This window comes from Vipera berus (genome assembly GCF_964194415.1).
Source record: "Vipera berus genome assembly, chromosome: 5".
Classification (NCBI taxonomy): Eukaryota; Metazoa; Chordata; class Lepidosauria; order Squamata; family Viperidae; genus Vipera; species Vipera berus.
Window position 1 is genome coordinate 55,066,203 of NC_138207.1, and position 13,785 is coordinate 55,079,987.

Genomic DNA, 13,785 nt, shown 5'->3' on the forward strand with positions numbered 1-13,785 from the left:
AGTTCCGCACTTTCACCACAAATAACACCCCCCCCTGCCTTTTCGCCAAAATATTTTTTTAAAAAAATACTGTTTTAATATCTTTCAGAAACAGAAAAACAGTCCTACACTCATTTAGCCAGCAGATTCAGATTTGTTTCTGGCGAATCTGCGAAAGTGAAACAACCCCCCCCCCACAGACCGCTGGGTGTCTGTTGTCGAATATGCGATTTCTTGTACTTTTTGGAAAGCGTTGTTTTTGGAAAGGGAGTAATAACCCATCTTTGGTCCAAAGTTTTATTTGGCACGAGGGCGACAGGATATAAACATTCAGGGTGTGGGGGGTTTGGTTTGGTTTGGTTTGGTTTGGTTTTGCAACATGGCTGGACAGACTTGAGTTTGGAAAGTGCCGGGAGCCAAAGGGAAGGGTGGTAAAAATCACGCCCGCTTTCTTGTGTCCTCTGCAGGGTAGGGAGGGGAGAGCGATGGCGGCGATGACGGGCGGCTTGCCCGGTCTTTCGCCTTCGCAGAGCCAGCTGGACTACGCGCTGGAGGATGCGAACACGCTTCAGGAGAAGGAGAACTTGGTGTATCAGCACGTGAAGAAGGTGGACGGATGGGAGCGGGATTTGAAAGTTCCCGAGTTTGGAGCAGGTGAGCCAGAGCTTTTAAACCGGCGTCCACTGGTGTTTGATCTCTTTGGCGGGAGCCGTCGAACTTTTTTCCCAGTCTTTAGTTTGCTCCTGGTTTGTCAACTTATAGCTTTGCTCTCCTCCTGGGCGAGTTTATTATGATTTTTAAAAAGCATGTTTTGTAGTCGGCGTCATATCCCCTGATCTTCTGGTTGCTCTCATTCTGATTTCTCTGAATCCTTTTTAAAGAATTGTGTTTGTCAAAGGAGAATATTCGTAGGTCAGGGTTGAAAGGAGGGCAGCTGAGCAGCTTGGTTGTTTTCTTGCAGACGTTTCATTACCCAAATTAGGTAACATCAGTGCTAGTAAGGAATGGTCCCAATAATCAAGAAGTAAACAGTATCCAAGCAACAGTAAACAGCTCAACCAAAGAACCTCTAAGACCAACCCCACCAACACTTGACAGGGCAAGCCACTGACTGTTGTTGTTAGCTGCGAAGTCGTGTCCGACCCATCGCGACCCTATGGACAATGTTCCTCCAGGCCTTCCTGTCCTCTACCATCTTAGCCACTGACTAGGTAGAATATAAATAAAAAGCAAACCCTATTTCTTACTAGCACTGATGATGTTATCTAGTTTGGGTAATGAAATGTCTACAAGAAAGCAACCAACTCAGAGAGTACCATGGATCCTTCAGAATTATGTTTACTAAGCAGCATAAAAGTGTTATTTACCACAATTTGGAAACGTCGTCTGTTGGTGTAGTCTGAAATTGTATATGCTTTTTTTTTATTCAGTCATATCTCACCATTGGCTCATATTTGCTTTGTAATGATCTACCATTGCTATACTTTTACACAAGGCCTCAAAATTGTACTTTGGCGTTTGGTGTATGTTTCCTTCATATAGTGTATTAGCTTGTTCTCTTATTAATTTTCGTTGAGTTATTTTTAAGCCTATTTTGGCAGCCTATGACTACTGTTTTGAATTTCAGTTTTTTTCTTCTTCTACAGCACTGGTGGTCTTATACACAATGTGTATCATAAGCATTCTCTCAGTTTCATCATACAAATGATTAATAAAATGTTTTTATATATTTATTGTTTTATCATAAAAAGTAAAATACAAAACAGAAAAAACAAAATGAAACAAAACAAATATACATTCAACACTAGCAACAACAACAAAAAGAAAAAACTGTACAAAAAAAGAGAAAAATGTGATCAAATAAATTTAACATTTTACATGTAGGATCCATGTATGTGACCCTTTTATCATATCATCCATCCTAGTGGTTCTCAACCTTTTCTTCACTACGGACCCCTTTTAAATACCTTTTTTGGCCACAGACCATGGGCTTGACCCCCAAGATTTAACCAAGAGTTAAATCATAAATTTCTTCAAGTCTTCACAGACCCTATGTGATGACATTGCACGCCCCCCTCCAGGGGTCTGCAGACCACAGGTTGAGAACTACTGATCTATGCCATAGATCAGAGGTCCTAAACCCCCGGTCCGTGGACCAGTACTGGGCTGCAGTATGCCAACAACCAGTCCGCACAAACCATCAAAGCCCCATCCGCGAGATGCAAGCAGCACACAAAACCATGCCCCCTCTGGTCTGCGGAAAAACCTCCCTTCGTGGAACCAGTCCCTGGTGCCCAAAAGGTTGGGGACCTCTGCCATAGATGATTTGACAAACTATGTTTTATGGGCTGGAAAGAGAAAAGACTACTGAGTTTTACACCTTTGTCTTTTGTTGCCTCCTAACCATTCCCCCACCCTTTGGAATATTGAGTACCTGTTTAGTGTCTTGTGCACATAAAAAGCAATGCGATCAAGTTAGCAGCCTGGGCTGGGAGCCAAGGGCTCACAGACATCATATTCTTTGATATCCCTTTCTTTTTAATTTCTAAGCTCTGCAGGTGAGGGGGGGGAATGTTATTTCTTGATTGCTTCAAATGTGTGTGTGAGCAAACAACTTTCTCTCTTGTAATCTTATTTTTTTATTTTTTATTTTAATTCCATTTATATCCCGCCCTTCTCCGAAGACTCAGGGCGGCTTACAAGCTTAGCAATAGCCTTCATTCTATGTATATGCCTGCTTATTAGGGCTTTCACACACACCCCAAGCGGCATTATTATTACAAAGTCAGCTTAATTGCCCCCAACAATCTGGGTCCTCATTTTACCTACCTCGGAAGGATGGAAGGCTGAGTCAACCTTGAGCCTGGTGGGATGCGAACCTGCACTAATTGCAGGCAGCTGGTGTTACTTAAGGAGGCATTAGCCCACTGGCAATAATAATAATAATAATAATAATAATAATAATAATAATAATAATAATAATAATAATAATAATAATAGTAATAATAATTGGGAGGGACCTTGGAGGTCATCTAGTCCAACCCTATACCATAGGAAACCCTATACCATTTCAGATACCTATTCTCTTCCTCTCCAATCTCTCTGCTCTTCTTGGATGGGGTAAAGGTCAGGTAAAGGAGAGATTTCTTATTGAAATCACTTTTGACACACACACCAAGCAGAGATAGGAGAGAAAGAGATTTCAAGAGAGTAAAATGTTTGCTTTTATACATAGTGAAATCAATGCAATCGCACCATCACCCTGAGACCCACAGGTGCATTATGGAAATAGATTATAGTACTCTCTTGAAATCTCTTTAATCTCTTCACTCTGCAAGAAGAGGCAGAAACAAAGCAATTTGTGTAGAAAATTTATTCTTTGCCTGGCCCATCCTTGTCCCCTTCCCCAGAAAGGAGAGATTAGAGAGGAAGAGATTTTAAGAGAGTACAAGTAGTGCTCAAGTTATGACCATGCATTCAATGACTGTTTGAAATTTTGACGGTACTGAATGAAGAGACTTATGACCGTTCCTCAAAGTTGCAGCTGTAGCAGCACCCTGCAGTCATGTGAAAAAAAATTGGGTGTTGGCAAGCAGCTTACACTTACATTTGGTCTGGTTTCTCTCAAGCAAAGTCAGGGGGTAAGCTAGTCTTGATGTTTTGATATTATGATAACTGCAACTGCCTGGATTGCCATCAGTAAGCAATGCAGTCATGTAATGTTCCGCTTTTTGATCACATCACTTAGTAAAGGCAATCATAATGGCTGTCATAAATTAAGAATTATGTGTAAGATGTTTGATTTTCTATACATCAAGAGTAATGTAATTGCACCTGCAGCAGGAAAGGGTCAAGCAAAGGAGAGATTGCCTACAGAAATTGCTTGGTTTTTTTCTCCCCACCCCCATTACCGGATGGAGAGATTGGAGAGAAAGGAAATTTCAAGAGAGTTAGCTGTTTGATCTTCTACACATTGAGAGCAAAGCAATAGTTTCAGCAGTAGGAAAGGGTCAAGCAAAGGAGATGTAATTTACTATTTGCATAAAAATTTCTACTCACAGACCATCCTTGCTTCTGTTTTATTGCTTTACACATTACCTGTGCTTTAAATTTTTCTACTATATTTCTCTGAATAATGCATCAACTCCATCAAGACACCTTTTTTTAAAGTCTCCCCCTTCATCTCAATCATTTACTCTTCTTTCATATATTGTTTTGTAATTCACTCCTCAATTTTCCCCCTAAACATTAAAATCATTTCAGTGTATTTCCTTTGTATTGAAAAGAGCTTATTGCATGTATTTCAAAAAAAATGTTTTTGAAAACGCTTGAGACTTCTTTTGTTGTTTCAACAAAGGTGCTAATAATAGTTCTGTGCCTAATCTCAAATACTGAATAATAGTTGATGAAGCAGATAGGAAAACAAAACATTGATATTGTTGTAACATATGTCATCTCTGCTATGCTTTATAATTAGAAATTTGGTAATTATAAACTTTGTAAGTGGATTCTTGTTTCTCTTCAAAAAATTATACTATTTTAACATTAAATTGAATAGTTTTATTTTATCCTTTGTTATCTAGTAAATGGACAGAATGATAAACAGTATATTTTTAGATTAACTGTTTGAGAGTTATGAAGAATTACAGGTTTTGAATATTAAGAATATTTTTGTGTTGGAAATCATGGTTTTTTTAAAAAGAAATACGATCATCAATTGTTATTTCAGAATATGCTTAATTATTTTAATGTCTTAAAACAATGTATTAATTAGAGCTTTGATTTCAGATTTACAATGGCTGAATACTGAAGGTTCGCTTTCTTTACACAAACATCTTTGTGGAAAAGTAGTGGTATTAGATTTCTTCACCTACTGCTGCATCAATTGCATCCATATTTTGCCTGATCTTCATGATTTAGAGGAGAAGTACTCTGATAAAGGTATTAACCAGTCAATACTTTGTTCAAAGATCGATAACAGATTTCAAGAGGGGTTGGACTTTGACAGTGGGAACAAAACAACTCTAGGCTGATTCCCTTCTTTAGGCTCTGCCTCTCATTTTACTACACTACATTCATGAGCTAGAGCCTGCTTGATGCCTCAACCTTATCTTCCTTCATGTACCAACAATCAGCTAGTGAAAATTTATCCTTCCTTCCTTAGCCGGTCCTTCCTTTCTAAATCCTTTAACAATGAAGATGGGAACTATACATAAACATAATAGTATTCTATTTGCAAAAAAAAATCCTTTCCTTTTAAAGATGAAAAATTAGGCAGTACATGGAAATTTCATTGGGTGGCTTGTGCATTCTACTATTCTACTATTATCTAGCACTTTGTTATTGCAGAAAGTTTGAAAAATGTCTTAAGAGAACAAGCACAAATTACAATGCCCTGAAGTACACATTTTACAAAATGACACATTGTTTTTCCAAATATAGTTCTTTTCAAATTCAATACCAATATTATAGAAGATGATTAAAAAATGCAAAGAATTGTTTCATGGCATTGTCAACGTTAGTGCATATTTTTTAACTATTATGCATACCTAAAAACTGTAAGTCTATATTGATATATGCATCAAATCCACAGGAATTAATGCCAACAACATTTGTCTAATGCTTTCCTGTCTTATCCTTGCTAGGGCTATTTCTGTGTTCATAATGGTATTCACAAGGTTATTTTAAAACCTAATGCACATTCTTATCACATTGATAGTCTGGAAATGACCTGTTGGACTGCTGTATGAAGAAATGCTTCTTGACAGAAATACTTTGGGATAGAGCCAGTTCTTTTTCAATGCAGTTTTAAATCTAGCTTGATCCTAGAATTTTACTGCGTAGTATTTTATTCTTTTCTCTCTGTTGTCAATGAAATTGTCTTAAAGTATAGCTTACTTTTCTTTTTAAATAGAAAACATATTATTTTACTCAAATTGATTTGCCTAAATACAACTTGTTAGTGTCTGGATTATTGCCTATACAAAATCAGAACACACTACATGATTTTTCCTTCATTCTCTTTTTTGGTCTATTGCTTCACTATGCATTAAAACAATTGTGAAGTTTTCCTTACCTTTCAGATGAAATTATGAGCAGGAAAAAAAGGGATAGATCTAACAGATTACATTTCAGTAGCAAAATTATATTAATATGGTAGCAGTTTAAGACATGAATGTATTGCATATTGATTAATGTCATGCTGTGTTTTCTGTTGCATTCTTCTTCATAGAAATGATAAAATTTGGTGTTTTGTGATATTGCCATTTCTGTTGCAGATTTTAATTGATAAATTTAGTGTCATTGTTATTATGTTATTATGGTGGTGCAGTGATTACAATGCAGTATTTCAGGCTAACTGCCGACTGCCAGCAGTTCAATTCTGACCTGCTCATGGTTGACTCAGCCTTTCGTCCTTCCGAGGTTGATAAAATGAGGAGCCAGATTGTTGGAGACAATATGCTGACTCTGTAAACCTCTTAACAGAGGGCTGTAAATATTTATGAAGCAATATATAAGTCTTAAGTGCTATTGCTATTATTTCTTCATTTCAGTGCATATGTACTCATAATCAAATAGCATCAATTTTGGCTATTTTTAGCAAAAGGATTGGTTCAAAATTGGGAAAGGAGTCCGGCAAGGCTGTATACTGTCACCCTGCCTGTTTAACTTATATGCAGAGCACATCATGAGAAAGGCAGGGCTAGATGAATCAAAAGTTGGAATTGAAATTGCCAGGAGAAATATCAACAACCTAAGATATGCAGATGATACCACTCTAATGGCAGAAAGTGAAGAGAAACTAAAGAGCCTCATGTTATGAGTGAAGAAGTAGAGTGCAAAAGTTGGGTTGAAACTAAACATTAAGAAAACCAAGATCATGGCATCCGGCCCTCTCAATTCCTGGCAAATAGATGGGGAAGAAATGGGGGTAGTGACAGATTTTATTTTCCTGGGCTCCAAGATCACCGCAGACAGGGACTACAGCCAAGACATTAAAAGATGCTTGCTCCTAGGGAGGAAAGCCATGGCAAATCTAGACAGCACACTAAAAAGCAAGGACATCATCACCCTGCCAACAAAAGTGCGTATAGTCAAGGCTGTGGTCTTCCCACTTGCAATGTATGGTTGTGAAAGTTGGACCATAAGAAAGGCTGAGCGCCAAAGAATTGAAGCCTTTGAACTATGGTGCTGGAGAAGACTCCTGCGAGTCCCTTGGACTGCAAGGCGATCAAACCGGTCAGTCCTAGAGGAGATATATATTTATATTTATATATTTATTAAATTTTTATACCACCCTTCTCCCGAAGGACTCAGGGCGGTGTACAGGGCAATAAACATTAAAAAACAAAGTACAAAAGTTAAAAACAATTAAATGATTTATGCCCGATATATACAATAGTTAAAACCATATTAAAACCCAACCCCAAACCCATCAGACCAGGCCAGCTTGCTCAAATAAATAGGTTTTTAGATCCCGCCGGAAGGAGCGAAGGTCAGGGGCAATCCGGAGCTCAACCGGCAAGCGGTTCCACAGGTCTGGCGTGCCCACAGAGAACGCCCTGCCCCTGGGGGCCACCAGTCGACATTCTCTGATCGGAGGCACCCTGAGGAGGCCCTCTCTGTGGGAGCGCACTGGATGGAGGGAAGTCGACGCCGGCCGCAGGTGCTGCCGTAGGTAATCCGGACCCATGCCGTGTAGGGCTTTGTAGGTCATTACCAGCACCTTGAATCTCACCCGGAGGGCAACCGGCAGCCAATGCAGCTCGCGGAGCAAAGGTGTAACATGGGAGTATCGGGAGACTCCCAACACAACTCGCGCGGCTGCATTCTGCACCAGTTGAATCAATCCTGACTGCTCTTTAGAAGGCCAGATCCTGAAGCTAAAACTCAAATATTTTGGCCACCTAATGAGAAGGAAGGACTCACTGGAGAAGAGCCTAATGCTGGGAAAGATTGAGGGCAATAGAAGAAGGGGACGACAGAGAATGAGGTGGCTGGATGGAGTCACTGAAGCAGTAGGCGTGAGCTTAAATGGACTGCAGAAGATGGTAGAGGACAGGAAGACCTGGAGGAACGTTGTCCATGTGGGCGCAATGGGTCGGATACGACTTCACAACTAACAACAACAAGCAAAAGGAAACTAATATAATAACAACTCTCACTTGTGCAGTAAGACTAAATTCTACTTATACAGTACAGATAGTAGCAGTTCTAGGAGTCCAGTCTCTGCATTAATTATGCTACTTATCTTCAATTCTTAAAATAGGGAGAGGAAGGAAGAATAATTTAGAAACTCTTGCAGACTTCTGCATGTCTTCAAAATGATAAGCAGAGTGCAACATTATCCTTATTCCTATTAAATCCTTGTATAACTTTTTGAACTTAAATGTAAAGATATTGAATGAATGTTTTATTACTTATTGCAGTACCCTTGATGCTCTCTTTATCAGATCATTTTTATAGCAGAAAAATGCAATTGAATTCAAACCAAATAAACTATTAAAAGCATTTGTTCTACTGGGTAATAAATTAAATTAAATACAATATAAAAGTCACTTAAGTATGTGGGAAAGGATACTGAAATCAGACCTATTATTTCCTCAGTTCTTTTGATCTAGGATTCTGTCTCTTAACAGAACACAAAGCTATTTATGGTGATATTGTGTCAACTCTGCATAATAGAAAGATGAACAAGATTTTTGTGACTTCTTTTTCTCAGAAGGGCATTATAATAGTTCCTCTCTGTATCTGTCTTATCCTGTCTTGTAAAGTGGGCTGCGAAAATAACCTTGAGAGACAAGACAAAGAACCATAGCCTCAGACGTCCTGCTGAATTGTCCAGTTTTGCTATCCAGTCTTCTGGTTTGCAAAATTTAATTTAAAAAAGTACAGTAGGGGGTCATTTTGAAGTTGATTGCATAAGCTGTCCAGTGTGTTAATCACCATAAAGGTGTGTTATAATATGTTCAGTGTTTAAGCCAGACTCCAAGTTTTATTCGTTGCTTTTTCCTGATTGAGGCTGCTTCCTTTCTTGATTTTGATGCGGTAGGTTTGGGCTTTCTCATTTTAATGCTTTATTATGAATTTTAGAAATCTGTTACAACAGTCCTTTATCTCTTCTGTATTACCTGCAGAATATGCCGGGGGAGGGGGGGCAATCCGACCCTAAGTGCTGTTACATATTTAAAGAAAAACCAGGAAAAGATACAGATGTCATGGTTCTGACTAACAAAACACTTCAAAGAACTTTCAATGCTTTGACAACATTTGTTTGTTAGAGGAACATCCAGGTTTTTCTTCCAAATTATTCGAGGCAGCTAGCAATAATAAAAATAAAGATTTAAAAAACCCAGAATCATAATTAAACAGAACCAAAACAATTATAGGCGCTAAATCTTGGCTAAGTCAATTTGTCTTTTGTTTCCATTACAAAAATCTGTCTCTATAGATTTCATTGTTCATCTCACAGAACATCACTACAGTACTGTTTCTGTGATGAAGGGAAAAGTGATAGCTCAGTAATAGAGCAATGGGTTTGAGAGGCAGGATGGGGCAGAGTGGCAGCTGAGGCATCAAAGTTACGGCCCTATTCCTTGGTATGTGTATGCAACATCAAAATATACAACAAAGGCAGCACTTTGAAGAGAATGCTTTCATCTCACTCTTTTGACACCACCAACCTCTGTGAATACCATTGGTAAGCTCTTTGTTTTACATGCAAAAACACCATGTTTAATTCCTGAGTATGAGTAGAAAAAACCTTTGTATGAAACTTAAAGTTTTCATTGCCTTCAAGATAGACAGCATTGAGCTGGATAAAATGGTGTTATAAGTCAATTTAACTCAAGAAATTTATTCTAAAGTATTGGATGCCTTTCTTGACAGTTCATATGAAAATATCAAAGTGGTACTTGCCTCTCCTAAATATTCTAAAGTATTTTAAAGAACGTTTTCATATTCTTCTATGAAAAAATGGACAGTTTTGTCTTTCCATTTACAAATATATGTTGATCCTATACAATTTACAATGTAATAATGAGAAAATTACAGTCACCATCCCCACATGGGCAAATACGCTTAGTTAGCTACAGGGATTTTACTGTACCTGTCTTATACAAATGCAGATGTAAGTATGTTGAGTCTCGCTTTAAATTCTGTTATGATGGAATAGCCTATTAACTTCCATCTGGAATTCCATGTCCCTTATTCTTTGAATAATTAATTGCTTACTTTGATTATAACATATTAAGAATACTGTAGTAGAGACAACCAATATGAAGTCAGCTTATGGTATATCACCTTGTTTGGAGGGTGAGGAAGAGTTATCTATTAGAATTAGAGGAGTCAGTCCAACAGGGAAGAACTGCATTTTGATCCATTTTGATCTACCATATTTTATACCTTGGCATTACAGTCTTATATTTTTTTACAGTGAAGTTCTACATGTTCACTCTTGCTGAAGACCACATGCATAGTATAACTATTTAGCTTATCCCAGAACAGAACAGCATTCCAACTAGGTTTATTGAATGTGGCTTTGTATATATGATGTTTAAATGTTTCATTGTTAATGCCATAAATCTCATTGTTTGTTTCTTATCTATGCTTTCAGATGGTGTCCTTATTATAGGTGTTCACTCAGCAAAATTTCCAAACGAAAAAGTTTTGGATAACATCAAAAGTGCTGTTCTTAGATATAACATCACTCATCCTGTGGTAAATGATGTTAATGCAACCCTCTGGCATGAGCTAGAAGTGTCCTGCTGGCCAACCTTGGTAATTGTTGGACCTCGTGGCAATATCTTGTTCAGTCTGGTTGGCGAAGGGCACAAGGACAAGCTATTTCTATTTACAACTATAGCCTTAAAATACTACAAGGAACAAGGACAAATTAATAGTAATAGAATTAGAACACAGCTGTATAGAGACTCTTTGTCTTCTTCACCTTTGCTGTTCCCTGGGAAAATTGCAGTAGATAGTTCTGAAAATACATTGGTAATAGCAGATACTGGACATCATAGGATTTTAGTTGTGAAAAAAAATGGTCACATTCTGCACATCATTGGAGGTAAGGGTCATCTAAATATATTTTAAAATCTCACACTTTATTGTTTTGTTCTGTTGATTAATGATTGGATTGAAATAAAATAATTATTTTAAAACCTTGCATTTCATCTTGACAGCTCTCATGGCAAATCCTGAATTCTGTCTTCTACAACTCTTTAATATTGCATAATAAACTATTTTAAAATTAGTTTCCTGTCCTACAAAGTGCTTCTTTGAATGTATATGGATCGAGCTCCAAATAAATGATTGTCTAATTCTGAGATCTAATAACCCCACAAAATCATGGAAATGATACCACATTTTTCAGACTTGAAGCTGGTATACTGCAAATAATATGAACAATAGAATCTATGAAATTCAATTACTTCTTCTAGCACAGAGCTAGCTGCATGTTTTCCTAGGCATTCCATTCCATTTTGCATTGCATTTATACAATTCCTTGTTTTGAAAGCTGAATCTTTAAAGGAAATTATTGTAGATAAAATGAATGTGTTTGTCTATTAATGTTTAAAGATTAACAGATTATATTACCAGGCATTGTATAAATTTAAACATTCTACTTTTGTAAGACAATCTCCACAGTTTTCTGTGGAAACATATTAAATACATTTATTAAATTTGATTTGATTAGACCCACACCTGTACTGCTATTTTTATTAATATAATATAAAATCCTTTGCATCCTATATCTGACATGACTGTGTATCCATTGTCGACCTCTAGCAAAAGTTATACTCTTGTTTGATGTTATTTTTGCTCAAGGATCAGACAGAGGAAGAAATGATGGAAATTTTTCAGAAGCATCATTCAATTCTCCACAAGGAGTTGCCATAAAGGACAATATTATTTATGTAGCAGATACAGAAAACCATCTAATCAGAAAGGTAAATTGATTCATTATGTTCTATCATGTCAGTACCAATTTAGCAACAACGTAGACAATCTGGCCCTAACCTGGTCCTTACCTTGATTTTTTAAATGATAGAAAACAATGCTGACACAATTATTCAAGGGCTAAGCAATGTGATCAGCAGTAGTATTCCTAAATATTCCTAAAGTATTCCTAAAAATATTCCAAGTATATAGAAAAAAAGTATTATTTTTTCTTTTTCTATAAACTTTTAAAGCAATTTATCAAATGCAAGTAATCCTCATTTAGCAATTGCAGTTGGGATAAACAACTTGTCCATTACACAAAGTGCTCACTAAATGAAAAATCACATGACTGCAACTGTGCTTATGATATTACTCCAGCTTTCTGTTGCTTTACGGCAGACATGTCAAACACAAGGCCTGGGGGCCGGATCCGGACCACGAAGTGGTTTCATGTGGCCCGCAAAGCCATCCTGGAAACAGGGAACGGCCCCCACTGCCTTGGCCCTGACCCAGAGATCCTCCTTCTGCCAGAGACCCTCAGATCTGTCCCACTCCTGCCCAGGCCCCCATAGGCACCCTTGATGGGAACGATGTAGAGCTGGCCATGCCCACCCAGTAGGCCATATGCACTCTAGCCACGCCTACCCAGTAGGCCACGCCCACCCTGACCATACCCACCCGGCCTCCTGAGGGCAACCGCAATGCTGATGCGGCCCTCAATGAAATTGAGTTTGACACCCCTGCTTTACGGCATCAGACGGATATGGCTCCAAATGATGGGGCAAGTCCCAATAGTGAACAATGTTCACACACAAAGAAGCTGAGTAAAATGGCAAATCTAATAGGGTTTTTTTTCCAATCCTCCACCCTTTGGAATATTCCAGTGCTAGAATAATTAGCAAGAAGGAAATTAATGTTTACATTTACATTCAGTGGAGAAGAAAAAATTATTAGTGAGTAAGCGCCTGCTGCACACTTGCGACTGTGAGCTGCTTAGGAGCCAAAAAGCCTTCATTGTGAAATTGATTACATTCTTGTTAGAGACAGGCAGCAGGAGGGTTCTAATCAACTAATTAAGGTAACAGAGCTGAGTTTATTAATTTGCAGTTAGCACTTTTCAGGAAAGAGCTGCACTGCAGAGAAAAACAACATAAGAAGAAGGAGCATTTTTAGGCAATCTCTTCGAAGTGGTGGGATGGGGAAAGAAAACAGGTCAGGCATAGGACAACACATCTGAGCCAATTTTAATGACAAACACATCATGGATGCTGCAAAGTCTCTTTTTCATATATTTTTGTTCATAGATGAAGACATTGGTCACAAAGTTACTTTTTTATCACTGTCATAACTGAACAGTTACTGTCTGAGGCAGTTGTTAAACAAGGTCATTAGAAACCAGTTGTTCTCTGCATAGAACATACCGTATTTTCCGGCGTATAAGACGACTTTTTAACCCATGAAAATCATCTCAAAAGTTGGGGGGGTCCTCTTATACGCCCAGTCGTCTTATACGCCGGAAAATAGTACATAAATCAATCGAGCGCCCCCATTCTTGCAAAACAACTTCAAGCCTCCATAGTCCAGTCCCCCCTCCAACGTGACTCTCCCTTCCCACCCCCAAGAGCCTCTCAGCCCCTTCCCCTCCCCCTTGCAAACGCCAGACCCCAGGAGCTCTTGCGTCTATTCCAAAGGGTGGGTGGAAGGAAAAGCCCCTTTTGGCTCTGGCTTGGCTGCAAGTCAGCGAGCCCGGGAAGGCACGCCCTCCCCTCTCACTGTGGAGGAAGCAGGGCAGGCTGGTGTCAGGCGGGAGCCGGCAGGGCAGTCCTGCACACGCGCACACTCCCCAGCTGCTAAGAAGTG

General features: G+C 38.5%; 1 protein-coding gene across 2 annotated transcripts in view; it reads left to right on the forward strand.

Moving 5' to 3' along the window:
* The first annotated feature begins 240 nt into the window (after positions 1-240).
* Positions 241-13,785, forward strand: part of NHLRC2 (NHL repeat containing 2) — a 34,699-nt gene continuing 21,154 nt past the window's right edge. The window contains exons 1-4 of one of the 2 annotated variants that reach the window (XM_081329546.1): positions 241-633; positions 4,768-4,920; positions 10,595-11,050; positions 11,812-11,933. In XM_081329546.1, the coding sequence (XP_081185672.1) occupies positions 465-633; positions 4,768-4,920; positions 10,595-11,050; positions 11,812-11,933 (900 nt within the window). In that variant the 5' untranslated portion in view covers positions 241-464. The remainder of the gene's footprint in view (positions 634-4,767; positions 4,921-10,594; positions 11,051-11,811; positions 11,934-13,785) is intronic. The other variant, XM_081329547.1, reaches the window with a different exon arrangement.